The sequence below is a fragment of the Cadophora gregata genome (genome assembly GCF_030347475.1).
Source record: "Cadophora gregata isolate MNR1 chromosome Unknown scaffold_3, whole genome shotgun sequence".
In the NCBI taxonomy this organism is placed as follows: Eukaryota; Fungi; Ascomycota; class Leotiomycetes; order Helotiales; family Ploettnerulaceae; genus Cadophora; species Cadophora gregata.
Window position 1 is genome coordinate 3,435,810 of NW_026695926.1, and position 19,191 is coordinate 3,455,000.

The window sequence follows — 19,191 nt, forward strand, 5'->3', positions numbered from 1 at the left end:
GAATGGACTTGACTTGGCTTGGCGTGGAGGATGCATTGGCCAACCAGTCTCGACCTGACGATTACACTGCCTGGACTGCATATAAGTACCTACTGCATACCTTCCTCCCATGTCATGACTCGGCTCACCTCACATGTCCAAATCCAAGAAACCCCAACGCACAACACTTGGGACCTCGCTCAACCAATCAAACCCACGCCTCCCCTGTTCGCCCAGCTAGACGCCACGTTTGTTTTAAGCATAATCGCCTGATTCTCCTCATTCCTCGATTTCTCTTCATGGCCGTTTTAAAATATCCGATGGCGGGAAAGCCACCGGTATCATTTTTGGGGCCCGAATCGCCACCGGGTTATCAAAGGATGGCCGAGGTGGGCTGGGCGCCAAGGCTGGGCAAGCCACGTTTTTTTTGTCGTTCAAGGCTCAAGGGTCCTGCATGTGGGTTGGAATACAATAATGTCAACACCATAAGTGGGAGTTGGGGTGGTTGTTGTGTGGGAGTATCGTGAGTGTGCTGTGGGAATTGTGGATTGGTGAGTATTGGGACCTTTTTGCAGTTTCTGAGGATAGAAGTTTTTGCAAGTGACTTAACGCAATGTGAGGCATAGAAAGGCCCATTTCATGAAGATGCATTCTTGTTCTTTTTTGAAGATAAGACATTTTTCCTGACCGCAGACAAGCAACAACTCGGTCAAAAGAATGCCTGTCTTCCAAGAAAATAGGCTTGCATGAATCGCAGTGGTGATATCTTGGCGACTCGCCTTCCCCGCTCCTCCTCCCCCCACTAACTGGTCTGCTTCACGCCTCGACTCCCCACGGGACTCTACTTGCCTACCCCATGGGGTCAATTAGCCCGGGCGAGTTGGTAGGACCAGACAGACATAAAGAGAGATGATCCCATCCGTCGAAGTTGGGGTTGGGATCATCATTGAGATCGTCTTCTTTCCTTTTATTCTCATTCTCATTCTCAATCTTCAGAATCAGCTCTCAGAACATACAAGGAACGAAAGAGAGAGAGAAAGGAATTGTCAATATGGCGGACGAAAAATCTCACACTACCACTACGGCTGCAGCAGACGCTTCTATGAACAAGATGAAGATCGAGCAGGTTGAACAACAACAGGTCGTCTATGATGACCTCAAAAGAGAAGGAGAGAAGAATAGAGATTATGCCGGTGCGGCTGCGAAGACCGATCCTGCTGAGATCGCGCTGGTGAGGAAGTTGGATGCCAGGATCTTGCCTACGCTCTTTGTTATGTATTTCCTCAACTATGTCGACAGTGAGTTACTCACCACCTCTCAAGATTGAGAAGAAAGTTAGCTGACACGCAAACCAAGGAAACGCAATCGCCCAAGCCCGCCTCAACGGCCTCGAGGAAGACCTCAACATGGACCCCAAATCCAGCCAGTTTAACACCACCGTCTCCATCCTCTTTGTCGGCTACGTCCTCATGCAGGTCCCCAGCAACATGCTCATCACAAAGCTCCGCCCCTCCCTCTACATGAGTGCCTGGATGGCCGTCTGGGCTGTTGTGTCAGCTTGCACGGCTCTCGTGCAGAATTATGCTGGTTTGGTGGTCTGTAGATTCCTCTTGGGTATTACGGAGGCGCCGTTCTATCCTGGCGCCACGTACATGCTTTCCATTTTCTATACGCGCAAGGAGATTGCGTCGGGGATTGCGTGTCTGTATCTTGCTCAGATTACGGCGACTGGGTTTTCGTCGCTTATTGCCGCGGGTGTGTTTGAGGGATTGGATGGTGTGAGAGGATTGGCGGGCTGGAGATGGTGAGTTGACACAATCTAATCCTTTGGGAATTATGGAGGGGATAAGCTGACTCTACCTTCCTAGGCTCTTCATCCTCGAGGGAGTAATCACGTTCGCTGTTGCACTCGCTGGATTCGTCCTCCTCCCTGATACACCCAGCACGACCCGCTGGCTCAAACCAGAAGAACGAGAACTCGCTCACAGCAGAATGGTCCGTGATAACATCAACCACAGCGATGAGATCGTACCTGCTATGGAGGGACTGAAGCAAGCTTGCAAGGACTACAAGACTTGGATCTTCGTTCTCATGCAATGCTTCCATCTCTCTGCTTGCTCCTTCAACAGTTTCTTCCCAACGTAAGTCGTCTCTCCACATAGCTTTACTCTACCACAGGAACATTGTCTGACTCCTCTTCTACCACAGCGTCGTCAAAACCCTCGGCTTCAGCACAACCATCACCCTCGTCATGACCTGCCCTCCCTTCCTCCTCGCCGGCGCAGGAGGCCTCGCAATGGGCTGGTCATCCGGAAAACTGCACGAGCGGACCTGGCATATCACAGCCGGTCTCGCCCTCGCAGTCGTCGGGTTCGCCATCGCGGCAGGAACGCTGAATACCGCCGGCAGATATACGGCCTGCTTCATCTTCCCGCTGGGTGCCTACTCGGTCAACTCGGTTATTATTGGCTGGGCGTCGTCGACGCTGTCGCAGACCAAGGAGAAAAAGGCTGTAAGTTATCATTGAGAGTCCTGAGATTGTGACATGTGGATGGTTTGACTGACTGTTGATATATAGGTCGTTCTCGCGATGACGAATGTAGGCGGTCAAATTGGATATATCTATGGTGCCTATCTCTGGCCCGGAAGTGATTCTCCCAGATACGTCACCGGATTCAGCGCGTCTGCTGCGTTTGCTCTCGGTTCGATCGCTTGTGCTTGGTGGATGAAGGTCTGCTTGAAGAGGGAGAATAAGAAGATCATGTCTTCGGCTGTGGATGAGGGTATCAACTTGTATGCCTATTGATCGAGTCATGGCATCGAGATGTTTAGAGTAGAAGGGGAGGTCTTACGACTCTGGATCCAGGTAGATAGATACTGGGAAGGGGATTGATTATAGCAATTATTTGATGCTTTTTTTCATCGACATCATTGGTATATTCTACGATACCCCATTGTATCCGTCCCAAGCTCAGACGGCATCAGCCTCAACCTCCCAATCATCCACTGCTTCTTCAACAGCCTTCTTCTTCTCTTGCTCCTTCATCTTCTTGGTCCCAAGTACCGTAAAACTGCTCTTGGCACCAACAGTAGCCTGGGGCACAACTTTCAAGGCAGATCCACCCTTGGCGACCTGACTCCATCCTCCACTCGCCTTGTTCTCATCTTCTCTTCTCAGAACATTGAGATTGCTGTCCACTGCACAAAGAGTCGTCGATGACGCGAGGCCAAGGCTCGACACCTTTTTACTGACGGAAGTCTTGATAGCTGCCAGCTCTTTGTCGATCTTGACCAGCCAGGATGTGCTGGTTAGAGCTTTGAGCACGACGTCCCCAGATGGAAGGAAAGATATCTCAAAGTCGATGCCAGCCGCTGCAAATTCAGGCTTCAGATCTGCATACAGCTCGTCGATAGTGATTCCGAACTTGGGATTGCATAGAAGGAATGCGTTCCACGGCTCGGCACTCGAGACAAGTGGCTTGGAGACACTAGGCTCTGGAACTGGAGCTGCACGTATCTTGACGCACTGGCTCAGTGTTTTCAGAGGGCTTGATACAAATCGCGGAGTCTTGAAGATGCAAACGTGTCGATGTGGCTCTGGATCTTGGCTCTCACTATCGAGACCGAAATCCTCGGCCAAGGCATGGATGAAGGCTCGTTGATGTGGTTGCATCGGCTTGAAGCGAAGGCGTTTCTCTTTGTCATCTGCGGCGAAGACTCTGAATTCCCGTTCGTACTGCTGGCCAAACTTCTGGTTGTCTGCGAAGAAAGAGAGGGTTGTCGTAGAGTATGGAATGTGGTCATCGGTGTGAGTTGCTGGGTCGATATTGAGCGCTGCTGCGAGTTTCGCGTTCCGTTGAAGTCTCAAGCATTCATCGTTGCACTCCAAAGTCTTCTCAGAGTTACCGGGCGAAGTCTTCGAGGCCAGGCATCTGTTAGCCTGCTTCTGATTTTGACATTCACAAGTGATGAAGGTCTTTGCCTGACATGGTGTGGCTTCTTTGCAAGGATACGGAGCATGACATGGATCCAGGCAGGTATGTTCGCAGACTGTCTTCTTTCTAGCACATGCCTGAGTGCACGGATCTTCACATTGCCCTGTACGATGGCACATCTTCTGGCAAAAGTGGTTGCCACATCGGAGCTTCTTATTGCAAGGCAAACCGCACCGAACCTCTGTGAACCAACATGGCTGATTCTTTAGAGTCTTCTTCCCGCAGATGCAAGCTTTCTCGACTAAGAACGGACACTTGGGACAATCCTCAGTAGCTTCATGGCATTGATGCTTAACTTGAGGATGTCCGCAAGTTCGTTGTCGGGTACACTCAAATCGGCACTCGGGTGGCTTTGTACCGCATGGTTGAGGTGGTTGAAGCACAGTCCGGCCACATGCACAGCTAATATCATGGAAGATGGCCTCCAGGCAGCTTGTACAAGGTCCCTTGTGACATAGCGAAGCACAAGTATGGTTTCCACACTTCAATGGTCGGCCACAGACTTTTAAGCAGATGTGCTCGGGTTCATATTCCTCTCCATTAGCTGGTGCGTTAAGGGCTCGATGCTTCCGTTTTGAAGCTTGTCGTTCATTGGCCTTTTTCTCTCCAGGACAGCAACGTTCACCGCATTCATGTCGTCCACAATTAAGGGTAGAGCGGCAGACCCGAGGGCATTGAGGTGGTTCATCAAGACCTTGATGACAGACTGAGTTGGAAGTTGTCCTACAACATCGACAAGTGATTTGAACTGTTTGAAGACAGGGTCTACAGCTTCCACCGTGGCATTTCTGTTCGCAAAGATGGCCACAAGCAAGTAACTTCTGACATTTCTCCGGGCAATGTGGTATTGGTGCTGAACAATCTAAGCGAGGTTCCGAAAGTAGGACTTCCATTGGCGTCTTGCCACATGGGCAATGCGTAACGACATCCGGTGAAAGCGGGCAGTGGGCTGGCTCCAGATCTTGAACATGACATGGTTGTTCGCAGAAATGGTTTGGATTCCCACAATCGAATGGCTTTCGGCATTCCACTCCGCAATTGAATGATCCCATCCAAGTCTCATCCTTCGACTGGCTTTCCATCTGATCTTCTCGTTCTGAGCATTTCAGGGTCTTCTGTTCACGTCCACAGTAGCACCTCGATTTCACTTCCACGTCACAGCTTCCGCATAAACCTTCATGGCACTCTCGATCACAAGTATGTTCTCCACATGGTAGATCTTCTCCGCAAACCTGGCCGCATGTCCAACCATCCTCATACTTCGTATCAATGCATTTCCTAGTACTCGTCTCCTTCCCACAATAACAAGATAACGAAGGACCCATATGACCACAAGGTGGACAAGGACCAGCATGGCAGATCAATTCGCAAGGATGTGGGCAACCACCTCTCCGTTTCGAGCATGATTGTCCACAAGAATGTGGTGGCAAGCCCGGGAGCCACTGAGGCTCAATCTCCTTTTCACACCAGCAAGAATAATTATTCGGGAGGTCCGCTCTCGGAACGTTGCAACCGGGGCAGCGCCACTGTCTTGGTGGGGGGAGTTCATCGTTGTGCATGGCAGCAGACTCCTGCTTGGAAACATCGTTCATGGACCATCTCTTCACACAGGATAGATGTAGAACCGACCAACAGATCTTGCAACTCCAGACTTTCGAGTTCGATTGAACCTCGTTTGTGCAGATCACGCATTCGTATTGTCCGTTTGCGATATCCTCGTGTACTCTTGTAGCAATATCCGGGGCTTGGGATTTCGACATTCGGCGGCGAGGTGGGTTTCGTGGTTGGTGAGTTCGAGCTCGTGGTGCGACTGGCTGGCCAGGTATAAATTCAGGAGCATCTCCTGCCAGAGATCCTTCACTTGGTGTTGCTGCAGTCAATTGCCCTCCGAATGTTCTCTGTCCATTGACCAACAGTTGCCCGCCACCTCTCCCTCTGCCTCTGTATCCACCCCGTCTGCCATTCCCTCTAGATGATGTAGATGTCTGAGTTGATTGGGGTGTGACCGAAGCTGGGCGAATAGCCAGTGAGGGATCAGCTGGTTGTGGTGTGCTCGTAGCTCCTCCTCGACCTCTTCTTGGACCTCGACGTTGACGAGGTCTGCCGGAACTAGAAGCTGTGACAGGTGGAGGACCAGTGGCAGACATGATTGTGAATTGAGGGTATTCGGTGGCTGTCTGTGTGGCCGTCGTGGTGGTTCGTTTAGGTTGGCCAGCATGTGGCGGGGTGTTTTCAGCGAGAGTCGTCAATTGAACTTGAGATATTTTCGATTTCTGCTGGGGTGTGACTTTCTTTATTGTGAACGCGGCTTTAGTATTTGAGAGTTTTGATTAGAAAGAAATTCGCAAGAAGTCGTCAATGATCGTCAATTAAATGGCCTGTTGATCGTGACAACTGGACCAGACGAGGCTGAACCAACTTTATGTGGCAACGAGTCGGGCTCTGGAAAAATAATGTACGCTAAGCTCTTTCAGGTCGAAGCGTTGAAGAGTCACAATTGAGTCACTTCAATGGGGTTGCTGCAGACTTCTGACGGCATATTCAGGGCTGTGCAGATGCGAGGAGCTGTAAATGATAAGATCAATTGATTTTCACCGGGATATATGCGATATTATTGTGGCTACGAGTGGATTTTGCAATTATGATTGAGCTGGGGAAATCAGCCTTGGTTCGCGAGGCTGCGGGAGATCTGCTAGAGTGCGGGATGAGCGATAATGACGCAGAGAGGAGGACTCCATACGAGGTAGGAAGAAACGGTGCTACAACTTACACTTGGGCGTGGGGATATCCAGTAGAAATTCATATACGTAAAGTCATCTGGCCAAGTCTACTCAACAAGCTCTCTGCGGCTGCTCACGAGGGACTGGCTGGAGGAGTATTAAGGCATCTTCTGCCTTTTTCGGAGTGGTGATTAGCAGGGAGTAGGCTTGTGATTATCACACTTCGTAAGTTACCGAACAAAACACCCCCAATTCAATAGTCGGACCGGAATTACGGAAAGCAACTACAATACCTTAGGTTCTTTCATCCGCAACACGCCATCGCCCTCGGGTGTGTTTTGTTTCGACAATCAGTAAATTTACCTTCATCTTCCGGGATGCAAGGGCCGCCTCATCGTTGGAGGGGTAGCAGCGCAGCGTCCAAGTCAACATGTCCTCGACGGCCATTTCAAGAGACACGTACATTACAATACTGGACGCGAACTATCTCTCCAACCTGAGGAAACTCTCACTTCATCACGTGGTTCCCATAGATCGAACATTTGCTGACAACAAACTTTTTATCTGTGACATCTTCAAATCCGCTTACGGTAAATACGACCCCCTATATTGTTTGGGGAGCTATCGATTTTGGCCCGCGCATGAACACTATTCTTTTACCGAATATCCACACTGTACATCACTTTACCACATTCATGCAACCCACGTCCCTCCCGTTCCTGATTCTCTCCGACTGCTTTGCTCCCAAGGCATAGCATAAGCTTCTCCTCGTCCTAATGGGCCAACGCCGTTGAGACAAGTCTACGAATAGCAGCAGCCTGACCTGGGATTGGGGCCACGAGACGAACCTCAAGCAAAGCAACAGGCAACCGAATTCGAAACACGACTTTCTTTTATCCTCACCTGCTGCACCGCAGCACCATGTCTTCTCAAGAAAACTCGGGCAGCTACCTGCAGCAGGCGTCTGGGGTCGCAGGCAGTTTTTATAGCTACATGCGTCTTCCAGTCCTGGTGTCCTCGGTATTTGAATGCTCCTGATGTTGTCCGCCACGTCGTACTTACATTGGCCCCAGGGCATCGCTGCTGCGCTCAGCTCCTTGTTGTATTTCAAGCAGAAGTACGTCTGGACTCTTCTTGTCCACTCTGTCGGGCGCATGCTAACAGATGCTGCACAGAGCTCTCATCTACCCTTCCCACGTTCCGAACGATGCTCGAACAGAAGTCCCTCGACCGTCTCAGTTCGGCATCACCGACTTCGAAGATCTCATGATACCTACTCCCGACGGCGAGAACCTCTCTGCATTCTATATTCGACCCCCAAAGACTGGTATGCGCAAGGGAGTCACGGTCTTGATGTTTCACGGCAATGCAGGCAATATTGGACACAGAGTACCTATCGCGCGAATGTTCGTACACAGGATGGGATGCAGCGTCTTGATGCTAGAATACCGAGGCTATGGTCTATCTACTGGATCTCCAGACGAAACAGGACTCATGATCGATGCGCAAACGGCTTTCGATTACCTGCGGAATCGATCAGAGACGAGGGATAACGATATTGTGGTATTTGGACAAAGTCTAGGAGGGGCGGTGAGCATACAGCTCGTGGCCAAGAACCAGAACGACAGTAGATTAGTGGGGTTGGTCCTAGAGAACACGTTCCTGAGCATGAGAAAGTTGATCCCATCGTACGTATCCCTGCCCTGGTTCGTGGTGGAAAACCCTAAAAGTGGATAGTATCATCCCACCTGCAAAATATCTTACCCTGCTCTGCCATCAAGTCTGGGCATCCGATACTTACCTCCCTTCCATCACGGAAGTCCCAATTCTCTTCCTTTCTGGTCTACAGGACGAAATAGTTCCGTACGTTTACACCCTCTCTCCTTCTTCTTCCTCCTCCCCACCTTGAATGATGACATAATTTCCATCCACAAAACCTGATCCCTTCTGGGACTCGATTATACACCTTGAGAATTTCTGACACTTCTCCATTACACTGCTATCTCTGGCTTTTGTTACCTGCACCAGCTAACAGCAACCAGACCAAGCCATATGCGCCGCCTCTTCGAGATTTGTCAATCCCCAACAAAGGTATGGAAACCTCTACCGGGAGGAGACCACAACTCCAGTGTCGTTGAGGAAGGATACTTCGAAGCCATAGACGACTTCGTTTCGAACTTGGATACAAAGTGTGCGTGATTCCCTGGACTGCCCTTGCTATACCCGGTGCTAGCTGCTTTCTACTGCATATTGGCGTGGCGTTTGGGTGGGATTCCTGGATGCATTGCATTGCATTTTGGACGGTGGATTTTTGAGCTATGGAGATTGGATTGAGTGTGGTCATGACTGATGACGGAGGCGGGCTTGTATTATTAGGCGTACAGAGGATGATATACCACAATGAATCGAATGGTTGACTTGCCTTGCTGCTCCTCTATGATTTTCGGTATTGTGTTTCTTCTTGTGAATACCCATGTAACTTCTACCACCTATCCATCCAGCACAGGTACCCAAGATTCTGGTCCAGGTCTTCCCTCACACGCGTCTGCTTCCTGCCTCTGCTGCCTCCACTTGCACTCGTCTTCGTCTGCAAATGGCCAGAGAATAAACAAGTTGAGCTCCTGACAGTCGTGAAACCTGGATGGTTAAGCTGAGCTCCTGGCCAACTTTGTCATTCCCTTCCATTCAATCTGGCCGAGACTGAAGCTGAGTATATACCATTTATTACCTGCACTGAAACCAAATCTGATCTGACGACAGCCCAGCAAAAAATCGCTTCTTGCCTGGCATGACAATCGCAAAGTACTTCAAGTGCCTGTGAAAACTCAAGACTGTCCACTCGATTCCTTCCTTTCTTTTCCGACCCGTCGAGTCTAACCATGCAGACTGACTGATCCAGAGAAGGGGATTTGTCCCGTGTGGTGAGTAAGCTAGAGAGCTGGCAACTGTCGAAGAAAGCAGGTATGCATTTTATAGTAGTGAAGTCACCGTGGACTGCCATACTCTATCGCTTCATGCATGTAGGACAAGGATACCTTCACCGGTACGGTGGGAAATTTTACTGTACTTGTCATACTTATTGGAACTGGTCAAGTACAAAACAGGTCAAAGATCAGGGCAGGGTCATAGTTGGGTGGCGCTGTGGTGCATGAACGAAGGGAAACCGGAAGAGTCACTCGCGATTGTAAGCCATAAGTCTGCGTAAGAAACAAGAAAAACGGCAACGGGGGGTTAGGAGGAGAATACACGACTGAGCAGATGTCACAAGGCACAAGGCAAAAGGCAACTTGCCTCCTGCTCCATGTGCACAAATTACACGAAGAGGGAAAAGACTTTGTGACAAAGAGACAGTGATTTAAACCTGTTGAACTCATATCTACACGGCCGCATAATCGCACCAATATGCCCTCAGCCCACAACGCCCGCCAACTCGCAATCGTGCCCTCAACCCAGGATAATATACGCAATCGTATCACCTTGATCCTCAAACCCACCCTCATCTTACGAATACAAGGCTTCTTAGAAAGCCAACTCCTTCTTGATCTCCGCGATCGCCAGACCAGGGTTCAAGCCCTTGGGGCACGTCCTCGAGCAGTTCAAAATCGTGTGGCAGCGGTACACGCTCATGCTGTTGTCCAAAGCAGCCTTTCTCTCCTCCTTCTTCTGATCTCGGGAATCTGCCAACCAGCGGTAGCTCTGCATCAGGACAGCAGGGCCAAGGTATTCCTCCGAGTTCCACCAGTACGAGGGGCAAGATGTTGAGCAGCAGGCACAGAGAATGCATTCGTAGAGACCATCGAGCTTCTTGCGCTCCTCCTTGCTCTGCAGGTATTCCTTGTTGTTTGGGCCGGGGCCGTCGTGTTGCAGGTAGGGCTTGATGGACTTGTACTGCTTGTAGAAGAGTGTGAGATCCGGGACGATATCTTTCACAACGTAGGTATGGGGGAGGGGGTAGATCTTCGTCTCTTGCTTGGTATCCGTTGGAATTCGGCCTGTAAATAATTAGACGACCTGTATCTCCCCAATTAAGTCTGGAGACGTACACAAGCAAGCCAGAGTGTTGACACCATCAATGTTCATTGCACAACTCCCGCAAATTCCCTCTCTGCAACTCCGTCTGAAGGTCAAGGTAGGATCAACTTCGTTCTTGATACGAATGAGAGCATCCAGCATCATAGGACCCGTCTTATTCAAGTCCAGAGTGTAGCTTTGCATGCGAGGCTTCGAGCTCGGCTCATCGGGATTCCAGCGGTAGATGTGGAAGGTCTTGACTTTGGCATCTGGATCACTGGTGGGCTCCTTGATTGTAGCACCAGTCGCAACAGAAGCCATGCCCCGAATTGAAGATCTGCTGAAAGCTGGTCGGCTCGCCGCCGCGAACAGGCGGGAGGTTGTGCGTAGGGAGGCCATCGTGGAGTGGAGTGTAGTCGGGCGGACGTTCAGTCGCAAAGGACGAGGTTGTTCGATCCAATCTCTTGTGCGACAATTGAATTGGGTTGTTGAGAGGGATGTGGCAGCCGTTGCAGGCGTCAATATGAAGCTCAAGAAGTGTAGACGTCGTCGATCGATGGCAATTGTTTGACCTCGGGAATAAAGCTACACCAAAGCGCAGTGGGGTGCGGGTCCACCAATGAGAATCGGGGTGTTCGCAATCAACGAATGACCAGGGAAGTTCTCGGGACATCACGTGAATACTTCGGCAAGCTTGTTTATTAGGTAGGTATAAAATCATTCCGATCAATTGCAGTAACATTGTCTGAGAGGTACTTGTCTGTTGGATAGACGTAAGAACGGATAGGAACTAAGAGCGACAATAGCAAAGGTGATCCAGAGATCCTATCCATAGCATGAGTTGTAACAGCAACAAAGAGGATACGTAGAAGAGTACAGTGGTTGAACGTTTGGTACTTCGAAAAGTACGTTTTCAATTGCAATATCAAAGGCTAGTCCAGCAAGCTTTGAACAGATCCCTGGGTATCCAAAGTGCCGCGCCCGCTTCCAAAGCATCGACCCTTCATCCCATCAGACTTTACTCCTTCCAACCTGAATCTCTTCGCTTGGAAAACCGACACCCAAAATAACCTAACAGGAAGAAAATACCAGATTATACCGATTGTACCGCATAGATTTACTCTTACCCTTAACGTTACTCCACACCACCAACCACACCTCTCACAGAATCATAAGCACACTGCATGACATGCTTCGATTCCCCGGTGATGGGATCATAAACATGGCAGCCGTATGTAGCTGCGTTGGGCGGTGTGTAGACTTTTGTGTTTTCATTAGTCCGTGAATCTCATCTTCGAATCGAGTCGAAATCCAATTCCAATGCATAGGTTAAAAGGAAACAGGGAAAGAATAAATGAATGCAGAAACAAAAAAAAATACTGGAGAGAAGGAGTAAGAGGAACAAACTCACGTTGCAGGGAAACCGCATACTCCCTCTCACTTGGGTTCATAATCTCATGCAATCCAATCTTGTCCGAAATATACGCGACTTTATTCTCTGCGAAATCCAATCTGGCAATCTCTTTCAATCCCTCCTCCCTCCCACCCACCACCCCACCACCCCCCTCCCCCACAGGAAACTCAAACCTCCTCTCCCTTAAAGTCCCTCTTAGCACCTTCATCAGACAATGTGAGTCAGCATGATCGTGGATCGGGCTGCGCATGCCTGGCGTCCAGACTAGGAGGAGTAGGTTGAAGATGCCGGGGACGGAGGTGATGAGGTTACGGGTGTATTGTTTTGAGGGGTTGGCGTGTGCGTATTGGGACCAAGATGGGGGGTGGCGGGAGGCGTTTGAGGAGGAGGAAGATGGAGAGGTGTAGGATCGGAGGAGAGACTGGAGGGTTGGGAGGTGGGGTTTGGGTGTTGTGGTTAGGTGGCCTGTTAGGGCATTGAGGAGGGTGTCGAAGTCTGAGTGGGATGGAGAGGTTGGTGGCGCATTTGGTGGGCGAGATTGAGTGTGTGCTGCTGAAGTGTTAGACTTGTTTCTGCAGAAGCCAATCTTGGGAAAGTAGACGAACATGCTTGTGGTAGGATTAATGGAGATGTATGGGTGGGCTGTTGTCTGCGTTCGATGGATGTTGCATTCTTGGCTGTGGCAGTGAGAGAACGGTGTACGGTTGGGATGCGGGGATTTCGAGCTTGTAGCTTTGAGCGGGGGATGCGGATGGTGCTGGATTTCATGGAAGGCATGGTTGAGTTATACTGTCTGGTAGCAAAAGAATGCTTTTGAGATGCCCGAAAAGAAGAAGAAAATGTAGATACTTCAAACGTAGCAAGACTTGGAGCAGAGAAGATGTTTTGGATGATCAGATAGTTTGAATTCAATAAATGAACGGAACGCTACTATATAGTAAAGCATGCATCAAAAACACGTAATACTAAGACCCTTGCCCGAAACCGCTGACTGGCATGTAGTATCATCAAGGATGATACCCACTAGAAAAGTCATTTCTAGTACAGCCTAGATACGAGTCAACTTGGACATATCGTACTCCGCTGGCCATGTGAATCCTGACACGTCTTTTGCAGCAAAGAAGTCCTCTATCCACATCAGCCGTTTCGATGCCAACCCTAAATTCGACGAATCTCCCCTGCTCTGTTATCCATTGTATGTCTCCTCGATTCCTTCCAAATGTCCCTACTCGCTCCGATTCCTCGTTCTGTTCGTATCGCACATCCATGCAAACGCAAACTAGTTCCAACCAATTGTTTGTCTCCACTCGATTTGTGGCCCCTTTCTGCGTAGATATCAGGGAAATCTGCTCATCAAGGTCACCGCCATTCGGCGAATTTCGAGGTTTCGAGCCAATAGCGAAAGTGGTTGGCGGGGTCATAGGATCAGCGATTGGGGATCGATAGTGGGGTGAGACGATACCATGTGCGGTCCTGTTATCTTGGCTTGGCCAGTATCGGTGTAAAGTTGGCCAGTCGGCGTCGCAACAGAAGAGGTCAAACTCAGAATCGAGTCTGTTGACAACAAGTGAAACCACGACTGGAAAATCCGAGCTTCGGACAAGAAAAAAGAGATAGGTAGAGAAATGAGTGAGGGAATGTGGGCAAGAGAGCAAGCAAACAACCAAATGCAACAGGACTGTTGGGAACAGGTCAAATGGACAAGTTCCCCTCCAAGCAGTCGTACCATCTAAATGAGCACTTGCTTGTCTTTCCATATGCCGTCGCTGGTCCTCGATCACAGCTTGCGTCATCGGAAGTATAATCTCTGCATCTGCGACCCGTCTGCCAGCCTGCAACTCCGTCCCCTTGGTCTTCCATACACCCAGAGAAACCCAAAATTTGAGAACAAACCCACTCGAGTCTCCCATTGGTTCCCGCCTCCTCGAATGTGTCATAGCACACACACTTTGTTGCCCCTGTCCTCACTGAAGACATCTCCAAAAACAGCGCAAAAAACGAGGAAAAATTTGACAAACAGAAGGTGAATTGGTGATGTATAGATGAGGATATATTGTTCAATGGAGAGGAAGAGGGGACGGAGAATAGAGAGTGGTTGAGGTGCTGAAGTAGGCTGTCTGGAGAGGAGGGTGCTGATTCGCTGAGGGGTGGGGTTTAGCGTGACAGGGGCGATTGCGTGCGATTTGGCCTTTTCTCGTGACTTGGAGGAAGAGTCTTGCTGAGTCAGCTCTGTTGTCGCTTGCAACAGCTTGGACTGGAGATGACTTCCTATCCTGATTCATACAAGAGGATGTGATGTTGAATTGATACAACTTCTTAAATCTGTGGCATTATATAACCTCCGTGGAAGCTTCCTCCACGGTCTTACAATGTTCTTGCCTGGGCCATTTCGCAGCCTCGTCTTCAAACTCTTCGCATCATCCATTTTGATCAGAAATCAATTTGTCCAATCTTTCTAATATCAATGTCAACTCCCTAAAATCCCGCTCCTTCCCCAATTTCAGAAAATCTTCCCAAGCGGCCCATCACTCAACCTGTCCATGACCTCTTCAAAAGATGGCCTAATCAGGCAGTCTAACACGACACGCTGCATTCGCATAGTGCTGGACCGAGATGTTGTAGTACGCTTTGAGGATATCGTGGATCTCTACTAGTACTATTATGAGGTTACTGTATTACGTGTATACGGTAAGGACCAGATGTCACAGTGATTGACAATCTCCACCTCATTCAGCTGCTTCAGAACTCTCTTAGTCGAAGACATATTTACCCTCCATCAGCTGCTGTGCCTGACTAGGAAACCTTATATTTTTGTCGTTCTATCCGAGTTAGAGGAGAGGCCTCGTACGATACCTAGGCTTTCAACTAGGGCTGGAGGTACCCTGCCTAGGTAGTCGTTATTTAGGTAACATTAGCTGTATGCGGCGAATAGCTCTCCTGTTTTACGAAGCCACTGGAGAGTGAGGAATCGATTCCTATCGTCGACATTTGTTTCCGGAACCCCTTAGATTCTGAGTATTATTGCCACTTCTACAAAACTTCAGGCAATTGATAGTTCAGTCTCGCAATGTATCCATAGAACGGCGTCATTCCAAACCTGTTCATGGGCATGGGCCAATGCCGTCTAGGTTTTGCCGAGACCACTGGCACCCTACAAGGCAATGCTTCTGAAACCGTCTTGCGTTTCGGGCTTCGATAGTCGACTATGAAGTATCTTCAGTTCAGACTGCCTGGAGAAGAAGTGTGGGTTTCTCGGATAGAGTATATTGTGTACAGGGAACTGCTATTCCTGTCCTCTACACTGGCAGCAGCAAGTAGCTGGTCTGTAACGCTGAAGAAAAAACGGCCTTCAGCCTGTCCTTCATTCTATCTATTTCCATTAAAGACACCGCAGATTGTGCTGTCTGCTCGGGCTGCCAGGATCTGAACATTTGCTTCCAGCTGTGCGATTTGAGAGCTTTAAATGTCTCTTTCATCTCAGCTGATTGTGTTCTGATTTTGCGCCTCGCGTCTTCGAATTCTTTCTTTATATTTGGTCAGTGTAGTAAGACAGATGATTTTTGAGAAAGAGGAATGAGTAGGGATTCAGTGCTCACGGTGTTCCGTACCCTTGAAATTCGGAGAAAGTGCAGAAGCTGTGTCTACAAAAGATGATGTCTACGAATATGTTGATCAGATCTCCTCTCATCTCCAAATTATTGATTGCGGATCCTCCATATATTTGCTAAGTTTGGAGGTCGTGACCCAGACTGGTCATCATAGCCATTGTTTTCGGCATGATTGTTTTGAAGTCTACAGTCGCCTAAAATCACGTTAATGCCAATGGAGAAAGATGAATTCGAAAACGCTTTTTGCTTTGCCTATCCCGCGCTCTGTTCCTTTCGCCAATCTGTGTTCCGGATAGCCAGCAAATTCTTCTCCTTCTTTATGATCATCTTGAATAATACCAAACCAGTTCGTCGAAATCTTGATCTGTGAGTTGGTCCACAGTCCGGTGGTCATCTGGCACGATTTCTCAGCGGAGCTCCATTGCACGTTTCAACTGCGCGTCTCCTTCCATAATGTTCCCCATGGCTACGAGCAATCTTCCCTTCATGAAAGAAGAGCGTGCCGCTTGAGGCTTATACCACTTGATATCGCGGTAGACCTTGATACTTTGCTCCAGCAATTGACTTTGGTGGTCAGCCCACTCAACACAGAAGGGCATCTACTGGCTGGGAAAACTAACTCACTTTGCTTCTTGACTTTGACCTGTCCTGATGAACTGTTCTGCTAGACGGTAGCAAGTATCTGCGGTGATGAAATGGTTATCCCCGATCGTGGCTCTGAAAATCACCAGAGCTCGTTGGAAGAGGTTGACGGCATCGTCCAGCAATCCTTGGGCACGTCGAGCATCCCCCAGTGCATGAAGAGCTTTTCCGGTTCTAAGTATTATGTGATTGACTGATCACGATAGGCCAGGTCACGTGGGCAAGGCTGACTTCGCAAGGCTGCGAGGCTAGAGTCATACGGCGAACTTAGGACTAGCCTAGTTCGCTAGCGGCCGCACCTCACTTACTTATTCTCGAGGCTCCTTAAGAACCTCTTCCTCTCGCTGTCTTTTCTACTTTGTATTGTAGCTACCAATGAACATTCCCCAGCGCACTTCCTCAGGGCTGACACGCCACCCACCGAGCCTATACACGGCAAGGAAGGGATATGTCACCACCGACCTGCCCTGGAAATCCCTTTCTCACAATCGAGCTACCCTGAGATCACCCCTCACAACCCACCTACCCTGAGAATCCTACAAGCTTATCTTTCAGCGCGTACACCCTGTAGCTACAGCGCCTCACATCTCACCTACCCTGTGATCACCCCTCACATCTCACCTACCCTGAGATCGCCTCGCCTCACATTCGAGTTACCCTCGGAATCTTACAGGCTACCTTACAGCGTGTTAGCCCTATAATTACAGCGCCTCACATCTCACCTACCCTGCAAATACCCTCATCACAACTCGCCTACCCTGAGAGTCCCGCACCTTGGGACTTCCAGACTCCTCTCACACCTCGCCTACCCTGCATCTTCTTAGACTTCCAGGGCATCAGAGCCCAGAGAAGCACCTTAAAAGAGGGACAAGGAGAGAAAAAGGAGAGAAAGAGGGGAAAAAGGGAAAAAATTCCTACAAGGCAGAAAAATTCCCCGACCCAGGGACATTTCACAACCGGCCTACCCTTTAACACGTTATAGGCTCACCCTAAGGCTCTCCCCTGACCTTCTGCCTTAGCAGGGGCGGTCTAACCCCAAACCCTCCGACTAGTATCACCCCTCACGAGGTCTCCGCTAGTCGGAGAGTGCCCCCAGCTCCCACGCACCGAGGTAGAACACCTCGGTTCTGATCCAGGGCAGACAGCCCAGGACCTTGACCCTGATCTTACACACGGACTGAAGATCAGGGTAGTTCACAGCCCACTAAGCCTCGAGAGTCCCCGATTACCCACTTACAGCTGCTCTAGCTGGGCCTCTAAGATACCTATTCGTCCTTGCTCACGTACAACCTTTAAGGTTACCCACCTATCGACTTTCTTAGTCGCATCTGCCCCTCAATGTACCGCAATTATAGGGCCTGCATCCCCAGAACTCCCTCAAGCCACGCCCTTATACACCTTATAACACTTGTAATAGTACCTGCTATCACCCCTGAAAGTCTTACCCTGTCACTGTAGACTTCTTTTCTAAGGTACCCAGCTCTGTTGATACCTTCCCTTATATACCCACCGACTTCCTCTGGCCTTGAAAATCGTGTGCAAATGCCTTTGTGCAGAAACATGTTTTCCGATAAATTCTTTGTGTGCAAAAAGATTTAGACCCCCCCCCCCCCCCCTCACCAAAATTTTTCGGGCAAATCCGCAACACCATACTGATGGTAAGGATCGCTTCTAGGTAAGAAGACAGCTTGATGGTAGCGAGTAGAGTGTTACAGTACTGGTAAAGATACCCTAAAGAGAGTCCTGTCCCTAGTACAAGCCTCAGGACTACTAAGGAGGTTTTAAGGGACTTACAAGTAATAGCTCTAAATCTACAAGCACGTAACAGTAGATAGGGGCGTCCCCGACTAGGTTCACACTTCACCTACCCTGAGAGCTGGGTCTGCTCTCACAATCGAGCTACCCTGTGACAATTTTCGGAGGGTAAGTCGGATGTGAAAATCCATCTTTCTCCGTAGCTACCTATAGTAACCAGGGCTAAGAAAGTATGGATAGTACGTTACTTGAGACGCTCTATCACGCTAGTTAAAAATATTTTTCTATGGGGAAGTTTTTTTTTTCCACCAAGTCTAAACTTCAAGATGTAAAATCTTTGCCCCCCCCTCGTTCAAACACCGCCAAATTTATATTCTAGACACTATCGATAGTAAAGAATAGGATACAAGCGTCAAAACATTAACAGAGGTAGGATTAATTAAAATAATGATATTTGACTTTTCCTCCAAGTCAGTTGTAGAAATTGATTTTTCTCCACAGTCACATCTAGTAACCGGGGCCAAGAAAGTGTGGATAGTACGTTGTTTGAGGCGCTCTATCACGCCAGCAAAAAATATTTTTCCATGGGGAATTTTTTTTTTTTTTTCACCAAGTACCCTCTCTCACATCTTACCTACCCTTCTGTCACATCCCACCTACCCTGCGGATCAGACCTACAGCGGCTACAGGCCATCTCCACAGGGCCAATAGCCTGTACTGAGAGCCTAGAAGCTCCTACAGCGTGCTCCTACAGGGTGGAACACGCTGAGACACCTTCCTATTGCCGGTGTTTTCAACTTCAGACAGTGATTGCGGGCGCTATAAGCACGCTAGCAGTATATGCTCTTCAGTCATATAGTCCCTATATTGAGGTCTATAAGCCCTGTAAGTGGTTTAGTCACATGACTTCTTATAAGGAAATTTTACACCACACATCTCAGCTACCCTGAGAGGCACTTAGGTCCTGATCACACTTCACCTACCCTTTGTTTCTCACATGTCACCTACCCTGAAACCCCTTACAGGCTGCTACAGCGGACAACTCCCTGAACCCAGCCCTGAAGGAT

The 19,191-nt window shown here is 49.2% G+C and overlaps 7 protein-coding genes across 7 annotated transcripts; 2 read left to right on the forward strand and 5 right to left on the reverse strand.

Annotated features, from left to right (window-relative positions):
* Positions 1-1,030: 1,030 nt before the first annotated feature.
* Positions 1,031-2,785, forward strand: ONS95_009649 (uncharacterized protein; the record flags this gene model as incomplete). Its single annotated transcript, XM_058503253.1, has 5 exons — positions 1,031-1,277; positions 1,336-1,783; positions 1,848-2,120; positions 2,188-2,491; positions 2,558-2,785. 5 exons carry the CDS (start codon positions 1,031-1,033, stop codon positions 2,783-2,785), a joined length of 1,500 nt encoding a protein of 499 aa, XP_058362188.1.
* A 165-nt stretch (positions 2,786-2,950) lies between these two features.
* Positions 2,951-6,121, reverse strand: FAP1_1 (FKBP12-associated protein; the record flags this gene model as incomplete). Its single annotated transcript, XM_058503254.1, has 1 exon — positions 2,951-6,121. One exon carries the CDS (start codon positions 6,119-6,121, stop codon positions 2,951-2,953), a length of 3,171 nt encoding a protein of 1,056 aa, XP_058362189.1.
* Positions 6,122-7,615: 1,494 nt separating this feature from the next.
* On the forward strand, positions 7,616-8,893 carry ONS95_009651 (uncharacterized protein; the record flags this gene model as incomplete). Its single annotated transcript, XM_058503255.1, has 5 exons — positions 7,616-7,714; positions 7,768-7,811; positions 7,870-8,382; positions 8,432-8,557; positions 8,737-8,893. The coding sequence occupies 5 exons, from the start codon at positions 7,616-7,618 to the stop codon at positions 8,891-8,893; spliced, it is 939 nt and encodes a 312-aa protein (XP_058362190.1).
* A 221-nt stretch (positions 8,894-9,114) lies between these two features.
* ONS95_009652 (uncharacterized protein) lies at positions 9,115-9,885 on the reverse strand. Its single transcript, XM_058503256.1, has 2 exons — positions 9,413-9,885; positions 9,115-9,352 (listed from the first exon to the last, which is right to left on the reverse strand). Exons 1-2 carry the CDS (start codon positions 9,693-9,695, stop codon positions 9,177-9,179), a joined length of 459 nt encoding a protein of 152 aa, XP_058362191.1. The 5' UTR covers positions 9,696-9,885; the 3' UTR covers positions 9,115-9,176.
* A 53-nt stretch (positions 9,886-9,938) lies between these two features.
* Positions 9,939-11,243, reverse strand: SDH2 (succinate dehydrogenase complex, subunit B). The gene is made up of 2 exons (XM_058503257.1): positions 10,738-11,243; positions 9,939-10,686 (listed from the first exon to the last, which is right to left on the reverse strand). Exons 1-2 carry the CDS (start codon positions 11,102-11,104, stop codon positions 10,214-10,216), a joined length of 840 nt encoding a protein of 279 aa, XP_058362192.1. The 5' UTR covers positions 11,105-11,243; the 3' UTR covers positions 9,939-10,213.
* A 597-nt stretch (positions 11,244-11,840) lies between these two features.
* Positions 11,841-12,896, reverse strand: CDO1_1 (Cysteine dioxygenase; the record flags this gene model as incomplete). The annotated part of the gene is made up of 3 exons (XM_058503258.1): positions 11,841-11,965; positions 12,117-12,668; positions 12,725-12,896. The coding sequence occupies 3 exons, from the start codon at positions 12,894-12,896 to the stop codon at positions 11,841-11,843; spliced, it is 849 nt and encodes a 282-aa protein (XP_058362193.1).
* Positions 12,897-16,351: 3,455 nt separating this feature from the next.
* Positions 16,352-16,543, reverse strand: ONS95_009655 (uncharacterized protein; the record flags this gene model as incomplete). The annotated part of the gene is made up of 1 exon (XM_058503259.1): positions 16,352-16,543. A coding segment is annotated over one exon (192 nt), but the record flags the coding sequence as incomplete, so codon positions are not given.
* Between the last annotated feature and the right edge of the window lie 2,648 nt (positions 16,544-19,191).

Excerpts from the sequence above, each read along its gene's own strand:
- ONS95_009652 (XM_058503256.1), bottom strand. The coding sequence starts at position 9,695 with ATGGCAGTCCACGGTGACTTCACTACTATAAAATGCATACCTGCTTTC. Across the intron at positions 9,353-9,412 it reads TTCAGTGCAGGTAATAAATG|GAGCTCAGCTTAACCATCCA; the intron begins GTATATACTCAG and ends AAAGTTGGCCAG.
- SDH2 (XM_058503257.1), bottom strand. The coding sequence starts at position 11,104 with ATGGCCTCCCTACGCACAACCTCCCGCCTGTTCGCGGCGGCGAGCCGA. Across the intron at positions 10,687-10,737 it reads CAACACTCTGGCTTGCTTGT|GCCGAATTCCAACGGATACC; the intron begins GTACGTCTCCAG and ends AATTATTTACAG.